Below are 21,539 nucleotides of genomic sequence, written 5' to 3'. Positions count from 1 at the left end.
CGATGCTCGGCATTGCATCAGTCGATGCACACTGTGCATCGGTCGATGCACACTGTGCATCGGTCGATGCAAATGCGAGGACCGCGCGTAACCTCTAGGGTTTTCGTGCTATGTCGAGCATGCGTCGGTCGATGCAATGGGAACATCGGTCGATGCAAGTTAACCTTGCATTGGTCGATGCAGATCTTGCGTCGGTTGACGCAACCTCCAACTGGTGTCGGTCGATGCATGTTTGGTGTCGGTCGACGCTGAGTCCTGGTTTGTTATTGTTGATTGTTGATTGTTTATTGTTGGTTAGAGATGTCTCTATTGCTTTTGTGTATAGTCCAGTAGATGAGAGGATTGCCTTACTGAGTGTTTATAAAATACTCATGCATTGTAATATGTGTTTGTGGTGCAGGTAAAGGCAAAGTGTGATCGTGGAATCAAGGCAAAGAAGAGGAGGATATTCTATGAAATGATTTGTTACCCGTCTCAACTCCTATGAAATGATTGATGTCAGTTGGTTTAATTTACACATGTAAGGCAACTAATTCGTTGTGGGCTAAAAGACAACACAATATTTATCTTGTTTTGGTAACGACAAAAAGATATGTTCATGCTGAATTTTCTTGATTCCTAGTTTAGATTTCAATGGACATCAACAAGAAGAAAGATTGTAGTTGGAGATTATATCTAAATTAGTCTCCAAAATTTTGAATTTACCATAGAGATTTTATCGGATGTCCCAGAAGAGATAAAACTAAATCTTGTTACCTAAAATCATCACAACTACAAAGAAAGTCTTCACACAAAGCAATCTAATCTTTAATTCCGCCGAACACCAAATTTTTTTCTAAAGTACAATTAGAAGCGGAAGCAGAAACATATCTTTTTTTTTTTTTGGACAAAGCAGAAACATATCTTAAGAGGATTTAACTATGAATAATAGAGGGACATTTTGCCCAATTAGTGACAAATGACAACTGTACTCTGAACGAGTAAAGCCCAAAAGTGTCTAAAAAAAAAAAAAAAAATTATGATCTTTTTAAATTAATAAAAAAAAAAACCAAAATATATTTTTGAAAAATATCCGACCTGCCGGAATCGAACCAGCGACCTAAAGATTACAGCAACTACTACAGTCTTCCGCTCTACCAACTGAGCTAAGGTCGGTTAATGATTAACTTAGAATTAAACATATATTAAACGTTTCATAAAGATCGAGTTTGCCTAAACGCTGAAAGCTTAATCACTAGTGACTTATGGAGTAGGGACTATGGACTAGAAGAATTTGGGGACATAGATTGATAAATTACCAGAAAAAAAAACAAAGATTTTCAACTCGCAATAGTCATCTAAACTTTCATAAAAGCAAACCAAATCCAAAACCTTAAACCCGGAACTATGAATCTGGTTTCCTAAAGGATAAAAAACAGAGCATTCTTGTTACATACATGTTCGTCGACAAAAGGGCTTTTACAATGGCTTCTAGTTAGGAAACAAACAGCATAACAACAAGACTACTAAAAACTAAAGAACTTGGACATTCAGACTCGCAGTACCGACGAAAACAAAACACTAATCACGGTGCATAGTAAGTAGTCCATTAAAAAAGACAGGCCAAGATGTATGTTCAAGCTTTACGAATATAGGAGAAGAAGAACATAACACGCTTAAAAACCTGAATAACGACGATGTAAAAACCCTGCTGTACGATTACATGATTCTTTTACCCACCAAACTTGCCTAAACTTAGAAAAATAAGAATTGACAGGAACACAAAACACACTTAAAGAGTGATGGGTTCTTTACTTTAGTCTCTACTGCTCATTCTGAAAATGATACGACCTTTAGTTGAATCATAAACACTCATTTCGACTTTCACTTTATCCCCGGGGAGTATCCGTATGAAGTTCTTCCTAATCTTACCACAGATATAACCAAGAATGTTGTCCCCATTCTCCAAATCAACTCGAAACATCCCATTAGGTAGTGATTCTGTAACCAAACCTTCGATTACTGTTTTGTTGCTCCCTTCTTTAACAGGCGGCTTCGCGGGTTTGCTTCTGTTAGCTCCACCTCTACCTCCGCTAGCTCTCTGACAACGTATCACTGGTCTGATACTCACTGAATTGCTTGCACCAAAGTTCATTTGTCTGTTTTACAAACACAAACAAAACAGTTAGCTGAACGATTGTTTCAAAAGATTTCGACTTTTAAATGCTGACATAAAGATGATCCTAAGCAAACCATCAAACAAACCAAAAGACTCGATTTTTATTCATCAAACCAATCAAAAGAATCGATTTTTATCATCAAACCAATCAAAAGAATCGATTTTTATTTATAACCGAAATTAGCAAACTGTAATTGAAGGAACTAACTTCGAGTGTTGTAAACAAACAGTGATGTTCATTCATCACGAGACTAATTTTGAAAAGGTGAAATGGGAAGAATCGTGAAAATTGGGAAGGCTAACCGAATCAAAACACCATCTGTGAATCGGAACTGACGGGGAGGAAGAAGAAGTTGAGGACGGAACGTGGAGCAGAGTTGAAGCATTGTGTGTCGCTGCTTCTTATCTTCTTCAAATCCCTAAAGCTTTGGTTTTTTTTTAAGTTTTATCAAATCCTCTTTTGAAACGACCACAAGCTTTGTTGAAAAGCCTTTGGTCCAAAATTGGCGTTATTACTAGGATATGATACGCTGCGTTTCATGGAGGTATATGCAAATTACATAAAAGGCCCAAACTCTCTATTACACTTCCAAGTAATCATTCTTGTTATTAAAAGAAAATTAGAATCGAGTGTCATTGGAATTATAACCAAATATTCCAATTAAGAAAAGGGTACCAACAAAATTTCCCTCCACTTGTAAACGGATAAATACGCCGGTCAAAATGACCCGGTTATAATATTTCAGATTTTCTTTTTTAATTCCGACCGTTGCTTCACTTTGATTTTGGCCGTCAAAATTATATAAAAAATATATGATCCTGATAAAAAAGAATAAAATCGTGAGCATTTAATGTTTAAACGAAGAGAATATCTGTTTTTCTTTTCAGAAACCGTAATCAATTTAATTTTTTCTAAATTTTATTATTTCATAAATTTTTGGAAACAATAACAAACTATTTAATTCCCAAAACCAAATTTAGATAACACAATATTCCCTAAATATAATACTATACACATCCACTTCATATTTTTTTTTTTGAATTATGAGGTTGTTTTCTCTTCTTTTTCTTAATCCATATAGTCCTAAATTTCTTCCGATTTGTTTTAGTCAAATATAAAAACTAAAAAATGCTATGTGTGTTTCTTCTTTTTACAACCAGCTCTGTTTTGAGTTTTAGTTAACATTTCGTTCAACCAAATATGGAAGTTGATTTCTTTTAATAATTTATTTTTACATGGAAAAAAAATTCTCATCGGTTTTCTATAATTTTGAAAAACTAAGTTAGATTTGTTTGTGATACTTTTAAGATGAACGGTTTGTCTTTTCTTTTCAAGGGATTTTCAAGATAAAAAATGTTGTGATATCTCAAGTTGGAGCCACTATAACGTCCAATTTTTTTTTCCTTTTATTATTCTGCTATAAATTACGGTAATATTAAAAAAAGATATTATACATTAATTTAATGTTTTCTATTATTTCCTCTATCTTTTTTTGGAAAGAAATGGAAATTGTAAACTGTAATATAAATCTTCATATTATATTAGATTATACCAAATTTTAAGCTGGATTTTTAACGCAAATTATTTGATTCCATGTCCTATAATTATGGTGTTAATTGGTATAAAATTCTATCATATAATTATGAGATTTATCAAATAACAAACAAACTTGGTTACCAAGTATTAAAACAAATGTGATATTTTGAAAAATTTAAAATATATATTACGGGAGGAATAAATTTACTATATTACTAGAAGTATAAATTACTAAATTTTGTTCTATTTAAAATATACTAAAATAATACTTACCCTTACTTACTAGATTGATACTTACTAAATTTTGATATATTTAAAATATATAATTAATTAATTAATTAACCTACTAAATTTCAAAAATCATAATCTTGCAGTTCCATAATTCACGAAAATTTAAATTAAATCGGATTAATTTTTTAAAATTTGGTAACAAACTTTTTTAAAAATCAATGATATTTTAAAATTAATACTAATATATATTCTATTTTATCATCAATCTCACTTTTTTAATCAAATTCAAATTTTTGAATTTGATTTTTGACTTGTACTAATCTGATAATTAAAAATCTTTTAATATAGACTAATAATTAATATAGAAAGCTGATCTTTAGCAAATCTAAATTATTAACTTAAATAACATATAATTTATTATATTCAAAGATTTCTCTACAAGTTTAGGAATACATAAAATATAAATTAAATGTATTTGATTCAATAATAAATGTTACCACAATTAGCGGCTATATTAATGAAACCATTTCTTAAAATTAGTTATCAAAATCCAAAATCTCTGCATAAAAAAAGAATAAACAAAACAATTCCGTCATAAATGTTGTGCATCTTCAGCGGCTATCAACTAATAAATTCCTTAAAAATAGTTACCAAAATCGCATAGAAACTAATTTGGAAAATACATAATTAATTCATTACATGGTCTAAATATTTAAAATAAGGCAAATAATCGAAAAAAAATCACAACACTTCCTATACTTAAGTTTTATTCTATGGCATATTCTTTACTTATATCGTACCTAAAAATTTAAAATTAAAACATAAATTTCTATCAAAATCTTATCAAACAACAGACTGAAAATCTTTAATTATAAGATTTTTTTACATATACTCTTAATATAATCAGAATTATATTAATGTTCATGCACATACTCATATATCAGAAAATGTAAATTAAATTATGATTAAAAGTCCAATCTATTTATGGTATTACGATGAGAAGTAGTGGAAATGAGACATAAATGGGTTATTCGTATAATAGAAAACATTTTATTTAAATGATTTTCAAAAAAAGATTGACTATATGACATATAAAGAACTATCTTGAGTGCAGTGGCAGGAGGTAAGTTTATTTGTAGAAGGCACCATCACACCCGGGATCGAGTCCCGGCTTCTACGAATGTAGGAATTTGGCTAATGGGTCGGCCAGTTGTGGCCCAATGGTTAACAAAAAAAAAACTATCTTGAGACGGGTATTTTGAGAATTTTGGGTATTTTAAAAACTATTTTGAGAGTTTTTGAGAATTATAATTTCTAATAACTATATATAAATTAAACATTCAAATGGAGAATACATGTATTTTGTCTAAATTTATTAGCCAAAATTTATTAATAACATTATTATATTGGTAATTATTTAAAAGAGAATGGTTAAAGGAGATAAAATTTCTAACCGGATGGATCGGGACGAGACGAGATGGTATGGGACTGGACGAGATTTAACACTCCGTAACAAAATTACTTTAACATTTTCAACAAACACGGGCTGTGTTTGATTATTATTGATAGATTACAAAAAAAATGTATATTTTCTAGCTAATGAAGATGATGATCATGTTTATTTTTGGTATGGTCTACTTATACACTAAAATATTGACAAAACATCATAAAAGAATGGCCAACTAATTTTTGTGGAAAAAATACTACTATTATATAATTAAAACTTTACGACCTAAAAGGGTTTATTATTTGATTGAATATATGTTTTACCAGTATATTTTTGAAGTAATATAATATACTAATTAAGTATATATACTTTAAAAATAATAATTAAATTTTGAGAAAAGTCAAGTTTATTTATGGTATTAAGACGAGAAATAGTATGTGTAAACTGAAACGGTTAAATTCGAATAATGAAAAACAATATATTAAATATTTTTTTTTAAATGGATATAAATTTTAGATAAAAGTACGAAATCAAAAAATATAGGTAGATAAATTCAAGTGTCAAACTTTCACTAATATGGATAAGAATTGATTATGTGACATATAATTAACGACTTTGGAACGGGCACTTTGAAAATTTTGGTTTTTTTTGAAAAGTAATTATATAGTTTTTGAAAATTATCATTTTTGGATAATTTTAACTAACTAAAATAATATACTCAACGAAGAAATATGGTACTCCGACTAAATTTTTTACCCAATCTCTTTTAGTAAATATTGTTTAACGAGTAATTATTTAAAAGAGAACGAACATAAGATAAAAAATTCTGATGGATACGGAATGAGACGGGACGAAAGGGGATAGGTTAGGACGTGAGGGGGTGGGACAGGACTGGACGTATTTTCCTTTCCAAAGTAAATACGTCTTGGTTTAAAAGTTTTAAATTTACATGAAAAATAACGCACCTATGCTTAGCACCCGGAGTTAATATAATTCTTACTTATTTTACGAATTTAAAATTTGTATGAAATATTTTGTTCCATGTTGTGGCACGGTATTTTGTCCCATATTTTTTGAGAAGGGTATTTTGAGAATTTTGGATATTTTTAAAAATATTTTGAGAGTTTTTGAGAATTACAATTTCTACTAACTCTATAAATTAAATATACAAATGGAGAATACATGTATTTCTAATACTTTTTTAGCCAAAATTTATTAATAACATTATTCTATTGATAATTATTTAAAATAAAATGGTTATGAGACATAAAATTTGTAATGGGATGGATCAAGACGGAACAAGATGAGATGGGACGAGATTTAACACTTCGTAACAAAATTACTTTACCATTTTCAACAAACACGGGCTGTCATTGATTATTATGGATGGATTACAAAAAATTGTATATTTTCTAGCTGATGAAGATGATAATCATGTTTATTTTCGGTACGGGTTGCGGTATTCTACATCTACACCAAAACATTGACAAAACACCGTATAAGAGTTGCCAACTAATTTTTATGGAAAATACTACTATTATACAATAAAAATTTTCCAACCGAAAAGGTTTATTATTTGACTGAATATATGTTTTACCATTGTTTTTTGAAGTAATTTAATTTACTAATTAAGTACATATACTTTAAAACACAATAATTAAATTTTGAGAAAAATCCAGTATATGTAAACTAAAACGGGTAAATTCGAATAATGAAAAACAATATATTGAATAGTTTTTTTTAAAAAAAATGGGACATAAATTTTAGATTAAAGTACAAAATCAAAAAATATAGGTAGATAAATTTAAGTATCAAGCTTTCACTAATTTGGATAAGGATTGACTATGCAACAGGTAATTAACCACTTTGGAAAGGACACTTTGAGAATTTTGGTGTTTTTGAAAACAATTATATAATTTTTAAACAATTTAATTTTTAAGATAATTTCAACTAACTAAATAAAAAAAATATTCAACGTAGAACTCTGGTATTCTGTCTAAATTTCTTACCCAATCTCTTTTAGTAAAGATTGTCTAACAAGTAATTATTTAAAAAGAAACGAACATAAGATAAAAAAAAATTCTGATGGATATGGGACGAGACAGGACGAGACAATACTGGATGAGACGATACAAGATGAGAGGGGATGAGATAGGACTAGAGGAGATGGGTTAGAACATGAGAGGATGGGATGGGACTGTGACGTGTTTCCCGTTCCAAAGTAAACACGTCTAGGTTTAATTTTTTTAATTTACATAAAAATAACGCACATGTAAAATAGCACCCAGGTTAATATAATTCTTAGTGATTTTACGAATTTAAAATTTATATGAAAACATTTTGCCCCATGTTGTAGTATTTCACAGTCTTTATCTTATTTTATGTTGAATCCTTTTCTAGAGAGGGCTGTAGACATTCCAAGCTAAGCCTCATTTTTTTTGCTCCAACCTTATTCCATCTCCTAACAGATTTGTTCCCCCGGATTCCTTCTTTTTCTCCATGGATAGTTTCTTCAATATCACTACTGGTTTCCTCCTGGTCTGCATGCATAACTTCTTCAATACTACTACTACTACTACCACTACCAATCCAACTACTACCAAAGTAATAAGGAGCTGATAGAGACCGAAATTGCGATGTCTCATGAGGCTCCAAGAACTGTAAACCGCATTCTTTTACTTCGCATCCATTAGGGCTGCGAATCTCAAAGGAAACCATCATCATTTTGATTGGACGTCGAAGCTCCCGTTGCGTTGGAGGATGTGGTGGCAGTAATCGAAACTCGCACATGCAAAGATGATCACTTTCAAGAAATGGAGCATCAAGACGCTTTGGCACGTAATACTCTCTCGGTTCACACGACAATTGTTTGTAGAATTTTATATCACAACCTTGAAAAGCTTTCCCCGCTCCAAGCACAATGCATACCTTAAATCTATTGAACTTTGAAAGATCAACCTTATCTGAATGGATCATTATTGAATTTCCCGTACTTTGAAAGGGGAAGTATGCAGGCACTTGTTCACCAGGTAAGATAGCAACTTTGTATGTGGACTGGTTGATGTAAATTGACTGGTGGATCTTTTCTTGTGCTCTCTGATCTAGCTTTAAACAGTTAGTGAAATTCATGGTGATGCTTCTGTTTCGAAAGTGGCCATGTAGTCTTTGAAGTGACTTGCAGTTGACAGCTGTTAAGGCAGATAATGATCCTGGAAGCTCCGGTAGGGATATAATATTGATGCAGTAGGAGATGTCAATCATGTTCAGCCGACGAAGATATCTGAGGTAGCTTGGAATAGACTCCAATTCTATATTTCCCCTCAAACATAGCCTTTCTAAAACATAAGGAACGTGAACCAATCTCTTCACCTTAGTCCTCTCCATGCAAATTTCTTCAATTTTACTCCAATATTCGACTGGTGGAGGCACCTCAGTGATCGCAGTGCCTTTTATTTTGAGAAGACGAATATTGGTTGATATCTCTGGAAAGGTCTTCAATCGAGTGCAATATCTTAGGTGCAAGAACTCTAGAGATGCTAAGTTGATGTTGGTTGGGACGATCTCTAGTTTTTTGCAACAAGACATCTCTAACCAATTCAGATTTTGAAGGTTCTTTATAGATGAAGGAAGCTCCACCAAAGACTCACACCAACCCAAATCCAATGTGTTCAAGTTTATTGCTTCCGTAAGATTTGGAAAGACTTCCAGATTCCGAGAGTTATACAGATTCATTATTCTGAGATTTCTAAGCGGCTGCACATAAACACAAGCACAAAAGACATCAATTCAAGATTTCAAGATATAACACAAAACTCACAAAAAGCTCAAACTATGCCAACTGAACACCAAAAAAAAACAGCTATATCATCTTTATATCATTCGGAAAACGATCTAGAAACTATACGAAATTGTAACAACAAATATAAGAATTCCACGTAACTGAGATGGGATTAAAGATAGTATGTAAAAATAATTAGACCACTCCACTCATTTCAAGTTCATATTGAATTAGAAACCTATAAATCATTTAAAAATATTAACTAGTTACTTAGAAGGAAAAAATTGCAATTATTATTTCTAACCTGAACTCCGCTCCATAGCTTCTTAAGCTTGCTATGCGACATGTTGAGTTCGACAAGACATTCGGGTCGAAAGCGAGAAGGGAAATACTCGAGAGGATATGCATCCCACTGTAATAACCTCAATTGTGGTAGATAGCTTAGTCCTTCTGGTAACAACAACTTGACTTTCATTTTATCATCTACAGGACTACTCATATAGAATTTTAGATATAAGAGGTTCCGCATCTCCTCAAAAGTTTTCTCACTTATATATAACTCCTCTTTGATCTCACTCATATCTAACGATATACCTAATACAGTTCCTGTACCCTACAAAACAAAAAATGTTTCAAAAAGACATAGTTTTATATAGGAACAATGTCTAAGCATAACCATAAATTTGAATATGTTATTACAATTTCATGATTTTTAGTAGGATATGATATGTTATTTAGTTCTATAAATAACTATCGTCTAGAGTTTTGATATTTTACACTTCATATTCAAAAATTGGCTTACTCTCTAACAAATATATGTTGATGCAAGTTTTTAATTAAAAAAAAAAAAAAAAAAATCTCGAATTGTTGCTTTGGTGCCTAATAAAAGAAAAAGAAAGAACTTTCAGTATTCTTTGCAAGGACGCCACATGTATCTCTAGCATTCATCAAGAACTGACGTTTGCCTGGCTCGTACATAGATTGCTCTCGAACAACTTCTCTCCCCAATTGTCGAAGTAAGGAGTGCATCTCGACTATACCATTCTCATATATTTGTATGAGAGATTTATCAGCCAAGACTTTAAGTCCAAAACTAACATCCGAGTCATTGTTAGCTATGACCATCTCTTTCACATAGTTTTTGTGATGACCGCTAAAAAGACAAGCAATATGAAGAAATAAAGCTTTATCATCTATATGTAAGCCATTATACCCGACTTTTAATACTTTCTCTATCTCTCCATCAAGTCGATTTTTTAGCGTAGGCAGGGAAAACTCCCACTCCTCCTTACTCTTTCCACGCATAAACGAACCAAGAACACGTAGACCCAGCGGAAGATGACCAGCAAGAGCTACAAATTCAGTTGCAAGGAGGCCCTTGAAATGATCTGATGGGAAGTTTTGATTAAAAGCATGCTGGCAAAATATAGTAAGAGCTTCTTGTTTTGAAGGATAAGCCACCTTGTACATGTGGTTGATTTCGTGTGAAACCAAAAGTTGTTTGTTTTGAGTTGTCACGATGATTCTGCTCTCGTTACCAAACCATTGAGTTTCCTTTGCCAAGGCTTTGAGTTGCTCAATATTGTCCACATCGTCAAGAATAACTAGAACTTTCTGGTTCTTTAGCCTTTCTTCGATGGCGCCTAGATGACGTATTCTCAAATCCTTATGATCAAGAAGTTTGGACAAAAATCTTTGTTGTAAACGCAGCTTCAAACCATAGTCATCAAGGTCAGCTTCACCATTATAACTTTCTCTAACATTCTCCATAAATATAGAAAGTTTGAAGTTTTCATGATATTCGTTATATAAAGCTCTAGCTATGGTAGTCTTACCAACGCCAGCAGGACCCCATATCCCTATTATCCTCACTCCTTGAGACTCAAGGCATAACAACGAGTCCATCTTCGCAATGTGAGCTTCAATTCCAACCAAGTCATTGTAATATTTTGATGGCGTTGCATTTAATAATTTGTTTACTACATCCTTGATTATTTCTGTGATCATATATGCTTCATTGTCCCTGACGATTAAAAATAATATCATCCAATGCCTCTAACAATTAGTGTTAAAAAAAACTATATTATGTCTAATTTTAGTCTAATACCACTGCATTTCAAAATCAAATCAAACGAATATAAAATATATATAAAAACTCACCAATCTTGAGGATGATCTCCAACAATATTGGCAGCATGAGTCAACGCCTGCCTCCATTGATGTTGTTGCTCCTCCGTCTTACCACAACAAGTTTCCAAGAAACTCATTCCAAACTTTCCTGTCTGTTTTCTTACATCAGATGGATCCACTTTGTAGAAAACCGGCATCACTTTTTGTCCTTGTTCTTCTTTACATTTCAAGATCTCGACCAGCTCATCCAAACACCAGCTTGAAGAAGCATAGTTCTCTGAGAACAAGACTACCGCGATTTTAGATTCTCTGATGGCTGCTCTGAGCTCAGGACTGATCGTGTGGCTTCTTTCGATATGATCATCTCTGAACGTCACTAATCCTTTGCTTTCAAATTCTTTGAGCAAGTGGCTGAGGAAGTTATTACGGACGTCTTCCCCTCTGAAACTAGGAAAGACATCATATCTCCAAGAGTTTGAAGAAGCAAATGCCATGGAGGAGTGAGGATTGAAAATAAAATTGTTGGAATCTTCCCTTTGTTTGTAGTTTTCTTAGAAGAGCAATTTATGGATAACATATCGTGCCAAAGTCATAATATAAGATTTTCAATGAATTGACTTGGTAATTTCGTTTGTATTATCATATTGCAACTGGACCCTTGTATATATAGAACAGGTCAACATACAATTTGTATATATCAACTTGATAACATAAATTAAAACTTCCAGTTTTCACTTTTCAGCTACAATGTTCTTTTATTTCTTTTAAACACTTATTTCTTCTGCTAAATTACTTTTTTTTTAACTTTTGAATTGTAGATTTAGTTTACAAGTGGAATAACAAAATTTACTACAATATATGAATCATATATATACGTATTTATCATCCTTGCGTTATTGCACAACCATTCAATCTGAGAAAGGGTTGGTTACGTTGACTTTTGATTTGTCGAGTTTCAGTTGAAAATATGTATAATAACTAAGAAAGGTATTCAACATGATGTTTTAAGAATTTGGTAGAATTTTAATATTTTAGAATTTTGAAAAATTTAGTAAGTTTTTAGGAGATTTGATTGTGTTTTAGAGTTTTTCTATTTTAAGAAAAGAAAATGAAATGTGATTCTATGAGATTTGACTATTAAACTTTGGGTGATTTTATAATATTTTACAACACAATACCAAAAGAAAATCAGATCAATAGTTGGAGCTATGTCTTCAGTTCATGTAAAATTTAAACCCAGAAACTGATCAATAGTTGGATCAATGGTGATGTTTTTTTTTTTTTTCCAAATAATAATATGATCGAACTCTCCATGAGCTCAAACCCAGAAACTGATACAAACCAATAGAATTCATTATCCCTCCTTTACTCTGCATCTGGTGATGTTGCGGCAAACCCAAAAAACTTGATGGCTCAAGCTGAGACTGGTGGAGAAAGTGGCTGATGATTGGCGGGAGTTTTTGGCTTCAAGATTTTCAGTTTTTTTTTTCTCTGAAATCTTTCAAAATTCCACTTCTATAGGTATGATTTTGATTGTCATACTTTTCAACTAAAAAACAAAAGAAAGTCTCTTAAAATCATCTAAAGTAGCAAGTTTTAAAAAAGTTGTGATAAATTGAATAACAAGAAATTTCAAGTAGGTTTTAGAAATTACTAATTGAATAACAAGAGATTCTATATTATTTTAAAGGATTTTACATAAATCTTAAGTTGAATAAGATAGGATTTCAGAAGATTTTTAAAAATCCTCAATTGAATAACAAAGGATTTTAAGAATACTGTAAAATCCTTTAGAATGTTAAATTCAATACCCTTCTAAGTAATAACAATAGGAATCATTCAAAGTAAAAACGACTTTTGAAGTCTTTGTAGACTTTCAAAAAAGAATTTCAAAGAAATTAATAAACTATATATGGAAAGATATAGAAAGTTTTGTCGAGAACATTTCAGAACTTCTTCTTTTTTAATAATTAAGGGGTGATCTAGATTTAACTGTCCAACTATGTTATGCGTCAAGTAGCCAAATTTTTCCAACTATCTTTCCGCCAAATTATTTCCTAACAACATTTCGTTTCAGTTCGACTAGGTGTTGGTTTCGTATCAGTTTATTGGGTTATAGTAGAATCTCTATAAATTAATATTTGATAAATTAATAATTTTTTCCGGTCACAAGATGGGACTAGTGTAATTTTGGACACAATTCGATAATATAATAAGATAATAATTTTTTTAAAAATTCTTTGTAAATATATAGTTCCATCAATAATATAAATTAATAATTATATAAAATTATCTAAATATATGTATATATATACACATCAATTTTTATATGAGTTTATTTTTAATATTTTTACTATATAAAAATCTTTGAGTGTTATATTCAAAACATGATAATTGTTATTTTTCTTGTAATTAAATTTATAAAAATATTAGTTATAACAATTAAATATTATTTTTAACTTTTTTTACCAAATTAGGAAAACCTATTTATAAATTAATAATTTATAGAGAAATTAAAACTCTATAAATTGATAAATTTTCATGGTCCCAACATTATTAATTTATAGAGGTTTTACTGTATTTGGAAAGAAAACTATAAACTTATTCAACTTTAGTAATTTTATTTTTGCAACGAATATAAGTATCAAGGGTCCCTGATATTGAATGTGTAAACAAAGTTACAAAACTTTATTACCTATGACTTTTAATTTTGTTTAGAATAAGACACTTTCTGCTGTAACAAAAGAAATAATCATCAGGGTAAATACCAAAAATCAATATCCTAAACAATCAGAATTAACTGATTTAGGAGTTTTGTGGTTTAGTAAATCTCAGCATTCAATTCTCACAGCTCCACTCTCAGAGGAAATGAATTTTGGTTTCCTAATGACTGGCTCCATGCATTGAATCACATCTCCGACTCTAAAATCATTCCACTCTCCCATCACAAGCCCACACTCGTTCCCTTTCCCCACCTGTTCCACGTCTTGTTTCTCCCGTTTCAGCGACGCGCACGGGCCTTCAAACACGACTTCTCCGCTCCTTAACAGCCTCATCAGTCCGCTTCTACATACCCGACCATCCATGACTTTGCAACCCGCGATGCTCACTCCATCTTCTTCTGTTCTTCTCTTTCCCAAGATCTTGAATATGCTAAGCACCTCCGCTTCACCAGCCACCTCCATCTCCGATACTCCCGGTGCTTTCTCTACGATCAAGTTCCCGACGTCTTCAAGCAAATGGTATATCACCCGGTGATGGAATACCTAAGAGTTTACCATTGGTTACAATGCTAAAAGCTAGCTTTAAGATATAAATGTGATAGGAAACAGTTGAAACGATGTTTTTGTACCTTGACGCTGGCTTGAGCCGCAGAAAGATTAGCATAACTTCCACCCTTAACGTTAAACCCAACGATACACGCACCACAAGCTTGTGCCAAGTCCAAATCAGAGTGAGAAATAGCTCCCACTCCACTATGAACAATGTTCACAAACACCTAGCCAATATAAACCAATACGCAAGATCACAAAAAAAGAAAGCCAATAAGGCACAATCACCTTTATATCAACATTTTGGTTTCACGCACCTGTGGGCTATTTAATGTTTTCAACGCATCAGCAACAGCTTGTGCAGTTCCTTGCACGTCTGATTTCACTACTATAGGTAACTCAACCCGAACAAACCCTTCCTCAGACTCTGTTTCAGTTCTAGCTGCTTCCTCTGTTCTCGCTTCTTCTGCTTTCAACAACCGATCTTTTTCATATTTCCTTTTCCGCCCTTCACTCAACATCCTTGCACGTTCCTCTGATTCCACCACAATGACATCGTCACCAGCCATTGGAAGACCTTTAAGCCCTTCAATCTCGACAGGCATCGCTGGTGTTGCTCGGTCAGTTGTCTTACCAATCATGTCCCGAATAGCCCTGAGTCTTCCCCACTGAGACCCGATAACTACGTGCTGACCTCTCACCAAAGTTCCGGCTTTTACAATAATGGTGGCTAACGGTCCACGGCCTTTGTCTAGCCGAGCCTCCACCACATATGCTTGAGCTGGTCCATCCACACGTGCTTTAAGGTCAATATCAACAGCTTGGAGAAGCAGAGCTTCTTCTAATTTGTCTAACCCTGTACTCTTCATTGCAGATACCTCAACAGCCTGAAACAACAAGTCAAATCATCATGGTTAAAGTAACCATCATGGATAAAACTCAAAACTCAAAACAAAACAAAAAAAAAAGCTGAATCCAGGTTGCGTCACTGGAGTAAAAACCAAACCAATGAGCAAATAAACCAAATAAAACTCTCAAGTCTCACCTGAACATTTCCTCCAATATCCTCAAGCTCTATCCCCTCAGACGTGAGCTGGTACTTAACTTTTTCCGGATTAGCTCCCGGTTTATCGCATTTATTGATCGCAACCACAATCGGAACATTCGCTGATCTAGCGTGCTTAATAGCCTCAAGTGTCTGCGGCATTACCCCATCATCAGCAGCAACCACCAAAACGACTATATCAGTCACAGCGGCTCCCCGAGCTCGCATCTCACTGAAAGCAGCATGTCCAGGTGTGTCGAGAAATGTGATTGAAGTGCCTGAATCAGGCATGCCAACCACGAAAGCACCAACGTGCTGAGTGATTCCACCAGCTTCTCTAGCAGCAACAGAGGTGTTTCTTAAAGCATCCAACAACGAGGTTTTTCCATGATCGACATGGCCCATTACGGTTACAACTGGAGGGCGTGGACGAATGTCAGATCCTTCTGTTGAATGTTGCCTCCTTACATTGATCCCTATTTCCTGCAAAAGGATGAGAAAACACAAACAGAATTATACTAATATAAGGGTTGTGTTCTTTCAGTATCTGATAAACTGAAACTAAACCTTAACAACTTTGAAATTAAAGATATATATCCAATTAAAAACCAAGTTACTGGAACTAGACATAAAAATCACCTTACCATTGCAAGAAGCTCGGCGACATCAACACTGATTGTGTCGAATTCTGAACTAACAGTTTCACCAACATTGATGAGAATGCTCTGCAAAACCCCTACTGACTCACCAGTACGCCTTGAGAGCTCAAGTAGTGACATCCCTTCGAATATATCGACCGTCTTCTCAGGTAATCCCTTTGCCAATCTTTTCAGCCTAGGAGGCACATAAGGAGCTTCAACAGGTGGCTTATCCGGTTTTTTCTCCCGTTTTGAAAACTTTCCTTTTGTTTTCACAGTCTGTTTCTTGCGTTCACGATGACTCAGCAGCCGATCAGCATCCTCTTTTCTTTTCGCCAATGTTTCTCGGCTCGCATGAAAATACCTGTTCAAAAAACAAGCCAGCGAATACTCAGATAGATACTCTGAGTACTCTGAAGAGAATATCTAAGAGAGGATTGACCAAAAAAAAAGCCTAGGCGAACGGTTTACCTTATGGATGTTTCGGTAGGGAAAGATTCATGACTACGAGACCAATTTGATAGCGAAGTAAAACCAAACCCTAAACATGAATAAAAGGGTGAGATACTCGTTATCCAAATTCACTTTCTAACAAAGTAGACGAAAGATTGTAATCGCCTGTGACAGTGAGTGAACACTCTTTTAACACTTACCATTTAGGTACCGAGCGAATGAAAAAGAGACACTTTCAGAAGCTCTTTTAAAAGCCGTAGAGGAAATCTGCCTCTCTGTAGATGCTACTACTCGTGGAAGAACCAAACCTATTCTAAAAGAGGCTTGAATACCCTGAAAATATGTACAAAGTTACTTGAGACATGAGACATCCATAAACATATGTGAAATGCTAATAAAAATGACACTAAAATGCTGATATATGCAAAGGAAATCAAACATTATGTAACTACTCACCAAACCTAACAAACTTAACACAAATGAAGACTTAATTGTGCTATGTAAAAAAAACGATTCATAATAATTCACCAAACCAAACAAACTGGAAAAAATTGCAGACTCAAACATGCCGAAACGAATGGTTAATAATATTCACTACATTTATAATCAACAATATGAAAATACAAATAGCTTAGACAATGAAGTGATAAACACATACTCATACTCCTAGTCACATTCATGATTCATGCATATGCAGATTTGCTTCCCTAAAAAAATGTCAGATAGACTTAGAAATCCAAGCTAAAGGCCTAATAAACCCAATTTTTTAGAGATAAACAGTATGAGAACCAAGAATCCAACATTTAATAATCATCCATATAACTTCTAACCAAACCAGCAAACATGACTACAATATTCCCCAAGGAGAAAACAAGAACTTCCACTAAAGCTATGCAAATATTGGGAAAAGCCAGGAGATAGTAAGAAATGGAATCTAAAGCTGAAAGCTTTTCACTCGGATTCCTCAGGAAATTACGAAAAAGGTACCTTCTTGCCTAAGTGCCTGGACGCCATTCATATGTCAAATCAGTCTCTGCATCAAAACAAAAACCCTCAATTTGATAAGCATCAAACTGAAAACTGAAAAACTGAGAAAAAAAAAATCAAAACTTGAGAGAATAAAACGCATGTACTAAATGATTTTATCAAACCCAAAACCGTAAAGAGAAGCTTCTAGTCACTGCACATTGGATTATGCGTCCTCTTCACACATTCACGCGATATTAGAACAAGGAGTAAAATAAAACAGATCCCATGGGTCAGAGCCGGATTGCACCAGAAGATGGATGAAGTGCAGAAACTAGTGTAGATGAATGAGAAGCATGACTAAATCAAATTTACGAAATTACGCAGAAACTTGGACTAGGCAAATGAACAAACACCTTGTGCGCGCATACGAAATTCACAAAAGAACACAAATCAGATTAAGCCGCGCAAGTACATCTAACCTTGAAAAGAGGTAAGGACAATATTATCGAACGGTGAATCTCTCCGGTCTTGTGAACTCTTGTCTTGTCTTCAGACAATCGTGGGAGAGAGATTATTAGTCTGAAGAAGAAAAAATCTTGTTGCAAGCGAAGGGTGAAGAAGATCAAAAAGCGCAAAAACCTCATTTCGTTACTTCCATGTTTTTTTTGCTTGATACCTAAATTGTATTTGGGCTAAAACCCAAGTCCATAGCATTTTTAGCCCAAACAAAACAAAAAAAAAATCTTAATTCGAGTTAAATTGCTGTTTTGCATACGGTAATAGTACAATATTTGGTTTAATTTAATACTTTGGTTTTACTACGAATAAACATGGGTTTCCACCTTAGCTCTCGGGGATTTCGACATCGTATTAAACAGAAAGTTAATATTTGTGTATATCTGTATTGCAAATAAGTAGATTTGCCATTATCAAAGTATGTAAAGAACTTGCTAGACAAGTTATGGCTTTCCCATATATAAATAGGCCTAAAGACTAATGAATAAACTTGAGATAAACTGTTATATACTACTAAAGTTTTCTCCAGAATCTATCAACAGAAAATAATCAAAAGTTCGAGGAATGCCGTTTGCAACAAAAATTCAAGACTCTCTATTAAGAGGCTGAACCTATTTGAGGAATGTTATCGAAGAACATGTTAAGAACGAAAAAAATGTCTTTCATTTTATTTATCTTTTATAGCCATGATAATAACACACTCGAGAAAGAGAAAAAAAAAGAAATGCAAAAACGAAGAGTTCGATGGGTTTGGCATCAACGTAAAAGTTTGTAAAATACAAAGAATCACAACAAAGAGAAATCTCTCCCAAAATGGGTAATAACCAAACACAAACCGGTTTGTATCATCATCTCTCTCAATCTCCCTTTTCTTTCATTAGGCCGTAACTTGGCCGAACAACGACTTACGGATCTGCCAAAAATAAAGGGAATCAGAGAACCAAAGTAAAACAAGACAACGGACCGATGATGAATCACAGAAAGCAATCTATGCGGGTAAAGAATTTATTTTCATACCACTGGGAGTTTCATGCGGAATGCCACATCAAGACGCGCATCGAGAGTGTTCTCGCACACGATTTTCCCATCACGAGAAGCTAGCACAACACCTCCAGAGCTATAACAAGTTCCAAATACATATAGCTATATCAAAGCCGGATCTAAAAGTCCTTTTCTACAGATCTAAAGTAATTAGTACACAAGACTGCAATGTAAAGTAATGATGAAAAACTTGAATTTTTACCAGTGGAGACCATGAGGGTCACTAGATTTAGGAGGAGGGGGAAGGAATATTTTTGTGTCCACAGCAACCTCTGGGGCATGAACCTTTGCTTTACCAGCATATGTCTCCTTTGCATTTTCAAGCACAGCTTCAACTAAACCCAAGTCCTCTTCACGACAACGCAACAACACAGAAGGTTCTTTCAACCGAAGCAAACACTGCAACATTAACAAGAGACATTCTTTCAACAGACCAAAAAGTAAAAGAAATGAACAATGACACCAGCAGAGATAAGCAGAAGGGGTCAGATCACAAAAGAATAGATTGCCATCCGACGAAAAGAAAGCAATTACGTAATCAGATGCTTACAACTAAGTCAGTAGGATATACGAAGTTAAAGTTCCAATATCAAATATAATCTGAATGTATCACGTATGAATGAGGGAGTACCTGAACAATGAGATCCTTGAGAAGCTTTTTGTAGGCACTCTCATCGGCACTCACGTTGAGAAGATCCTTAGCTGCTTGATCTTTCATGGCATTGACAATATCGTCCTGCGCTTGAAGAACTTTGATCCTTGATGCATTTAACTGCATAGAGTAATCACTGCAAAAAAAAAAAAAAAAAAACATGTATGACACAGTTATTTCCTGCCAAAGTACTACACACTAACACAGTAATGACTTCTTCACATTCGTCACACTATACATGAACAGAGACCACAATTAGAGAATTAGAAACCTTAGTCTCTTCCAGTTCTTTATACTATAAATCTAGATCAACCATACATTTCTAAGTTCCAGAACAAAACGCGATCCAACTTAGATCAAATCAAGATGATTCCAAATTAGTGAAATCAGAAACTAAATCGATCGGTTAATGAAATCAAACTGAAATCAAACTCACATCTTCTTACGGACGTCAGCTTGCTTCTCCTTCTTCTCATAATCTTGCCTGATCTTCTTCTTCTCCGCCTCAACTAGTTGAAGTTTCTCAATGTTGAATTCCTACACACACACAAAAAAAACGATTAAGAGATTGAATCGAGAAACACAAATTGAATTCTAGAATTCAAAATCAGAAAGATCTGAGAAATGGAAAGAGAAAACAGTAAAGAGGATCATTTACTTCTTCAGCAGAAACTGAGATCTCGTTGGCCTTCTCCTCCGCTTCTTGGCGGATGAATCTCACCATCTGCTGGATCTGCCTAGATACATCTCCGTCGTTCATCTTTTACCGGGAAAATCGGCGGTCGCCGTTAACGATCGGAGATTTTTTTTTTTTGGTAAATCGAGGATTCTGTGGCGTAGAGAGATTGGAGAGAGAGAGAGAGACGTAGATCGGGGGGGGGTGTTGGCAACGTGGTGGTGAGTAATTTGAAGTTGTCTGTTTGTATGACTACGAGACAAAAAACAAAACGGGATACAGTGTTTTAGATGATAAGAGAAACGACAAGGCGTCTAAAATAAGAACGAGTTTGTTTCTGGGCCACTTCATGGGCCTTAAAACCCATTGCATAAATATATTGTGTTAATTTTTTTAGAGATAATATATTTTTTTTTTATAAATGTTAAATTATATTCAAATAAACGTTATACAAAGCTTGTGTTTAACTTTTTAAAACAAGTTGTAAACAACATAAAACAGAGCAATTATACAAAACACAGCATTATACTTGGTAGAGAGTAGCAACAAACCAAGGTTGAAGAAAATGGCCCCCTCCAATGGTGCTAAGTCGGTTGCAGGCGTTTTTATCGATCAGTTGAAGTAGCGCTGCCTCCTGAACCGGTGTCTTCCCATATCGTCGAGCATTGCACTCCCTCCACACAGAGTGAATCATATTCTGGAAGGTGTAACTCAAGAGAAATTGTTTTAGAGATAATATACGAAAGGAACCATTTTGGTTTTTGTATGTGTTTGTAGATGCATTACTTGGTATCCAAGACCTTTTCAAAAGTCATGTAGGAGAGCTACACTACACTCAATAAAAATATTATCATGTAGAGTATTGCAAAATGTATTAATGATGGTGATAAGCAAGTGAGAAAAGATTTTATAACCTATGTAAAAACTCCGATCTATTCATTTGACTGAATCTATGTTCCAAGTATTATTTGCTTCATGTTGGTAATCCACTTATGT

General features: G+C 33.8%; 4 protein-coding genes and 1 non-coding gene across 7 annotated transcripts; all 5 read right to left on the bottom strand.

Annotated features, from left to right (window-relative positions):
* Positions 1-1,071: 1,071 nt before the first annotated feature.
* TRNAY-GUA (transfer RNA tyrosine (anticodon GUA)) lies at positions 1,072-1,155 on the bottom strand. Its single transcript is given in 2 exon segments — positions 1,072-1,107; positions 1,119-1,155. It is a non-coding gene; the product is annotated as a tRNA-Tyr (tRNA).
* Positions 1,156-1,564: 409 nt separating this feature from the next.
* LOC104707412 (translation initiation factor IF-1, chloroplastic) lies at positions 1,565-2,641 on the bottom strand. The gene is made up of 2 exons (XM_010423761.3): positions 2,462-2,641; positions 1,565-2,138 (listed from the first exon to the last, which is right to left on the bottom strand). Exons 1-2 carry the CDS (start codon positions 2,542-2,544, stop codon positions 1,796-1,798), a joined length of 426 nt encoding a protein of 141 aa, XP_010422063.1. The 5' UTR covers positions 2,545-2,641; the 3' UTR covers positions 1,565-1,795.
* A 5,111-nt stretch (positions 2,642-7,752) lies between these two features.
* On the bottom strand, positions 7,753-11,810 carry LOC104707411 (Disease resistance protein (TIR-NBS-LRR class) family). Its single transcript, XM_087461221.1, has 4 exons — positions 11,312-11,810; positions 10,059-11,174; positions 9,456-9,765; positions 7,753-9,126 (listed from the first exon to the last, which is right to left on the bottom strand). Exons 1-4 carry the CDS (start codon positions 11,773-11,775, stop codon positions 7,753-7,755), a joined length of 3,264 nt encoding a protein of 1,087 aa, XP_087317347.1. The 5' UTR covers positions 11,776-11,810.
* A 2,111-nt stretch (positions 11,811-13,921) lies between these two features.
* Positions 13,922-18,347, bottom strand: LOC104707410 (uncharacterized). Of its 3 annotated transcripts, none has more exons than XM_087460694.1 (10): positions 18,138-18,302; positions 17,823-17,989; positions 17,677-17,722; positions 16,890-17,022; positions 16,708-16,777; positions 16,243-16,600; positions 15,599-16,081; positions 14,871-15,440; positions 14,634-14,780; positions 13,922-14,547 (listed from the first exon to the last, which is right to left on the bottom strand). In XM_087460694.1, the coding sequence occupies exons 3-10, from the start codon at positions 17,701-17,703 to the stop codon at positions 14,113-14,115; spliced, it is 2,223 nt and encodes a 740-aa protein (XP_087316820.1). In that variant the 5' UTR covers positions 17,704-17,722; positions 17,823-17,989; positions 18,138-18,302; the 3' UTR covers positions 13,922-14,112. The 3 variants fall into 3 exon arrangements, with proteins under 3 accessions (XP_087316820.1, XP_087316819.1, XP_087316818.1); XM_087460693.1 differs by having other exon boundaries at positions 17,841-17,989; XM_087460692.1 differs by lacking the exon at positions 17,823-17,989 and having other exon boundaries at positions 18,138-18,347.
* A 467-nt stretch (positions 18,348-18,814) lies between these two features.
* LOC104707409 (V-type proton ATPase subunit E1) lies at positions 18,815-20,870 on the bottom strand. Its single transcript, XM_010423755.2, has 6 exons — positions 20,526-20,870; positions 20,304-20,404; positions 19,847-20,003; positions 19,418-19,614; positions 19,192-19,291; positions 18,815-19,087 (listed from the first exon to the last, which is right to left on the bottom strand). The coding sequence occupies exons 1-6, from the start codon at positions 20,625-20,627 to the stop codon at positions 19,052-19,054; spliced, it is 693 nt and encodes a 230-aa protein (XP_010422057.2). The 5' UTR covers positions 20,628-20,870; the 3' UTR covers positions 18,815-19,051.
* Between the last annotated feature and the right edge of the window lie 669 nt (positions 20,871-21,539).

Source organism: Camelina sativa, chromosome 8 (genome assembly GCF_030686135.1).
Source record: "Camelina sativa cultivar CO46 ecotype springtype chromosome 8, ASM3068613v1".
Classification (NCBI taxonomy): Eukaryota; Viridiplantae; Streptophyta; class Magnoliopsida; order Brassicales; family Brassicaceae; genus Camelina; species Camelina sativa.
This window is presented reverse-complemented; position numbering and strand designations above follow the sequence as displayed.

Bases quoted from the DNA above. Each gene is read 5' to 3' on its own strand.
- LOC104707411 (XM_087461221.1), bottom strand. From the start codon at position 11,775: ATGGCATTTGCTTCTTCAAACTCTTGGAGATATGATGTCTTTCCTAGT. The intron at 11,175-11,311 runs GTGAGTTTTTAT...TTTAATCGTCAG, and splicing joins GGAGATCATCCTCAAGATTG to GGACAATGAAGCATATATGA. The intron at 9,127-9,455 runs GTTAGAAATAAT...GTTTATGTGCAG, and splicing joins AGCTATGGAGCGGAGTTCAG to CCGCTTAGAAATCTCAGAAT.
- LOC104707409 (XM_010423755.2), bottom strand. From the start codon at position 20,627: ATGAACGACGGAGATGTATCTAGGCAGATCCAGCAGATGGTGAGATTC. The intron at 20,405-20,525 runs GTAAATGATCCT...GTGTGTGTGTAG, and splicing joins TCTCAGTTTCTGCTGAAGAA to GAATTCAACATTGAGAAACT. The intron at 20,004-20,303 runs GTGAGTTTGATT...TTTTTTTTGCAG, and splicing joins GCTGACGTCCGTAAGAAGAT to TGATTACTCTATGCAGTTAA.
- LOC104707412 (XM_010423761.3), bottom strand. From the start codon at position 2,544: ATGCTTCAACTCTGCTCCACGTTCCGTCCTCAACTTCTTCTTCCTCCC. The intron at 2,139-2,461 runs GTTAGCCTTCCC...TTTGTAAAACAG, and splicing joins ACAGATGGTGTTTTGATTCG to ACAAATGAACTTTGGTGCAA.
- LOC104707410 (XM_087460692.1), bottom strand. From the start codon at position 17,703: ATGGCGTCCAGGCACTTAGGCAAGAAG. The intron at 14,781-14,870 runs GTGCGTGAAACC...TATATTGGCTAG, and splicing joins AAACATTAAATAGCCCACAG to GTGTTTGTGAACATTGTTCA. The intron at 14,548-14,633 runs GTACAAAAACAT...GTAAACTCTTAG, and splicing joins CGGCTCAAGCCAGCGTCAAG to GTATTCCATCACCGGGTGAT.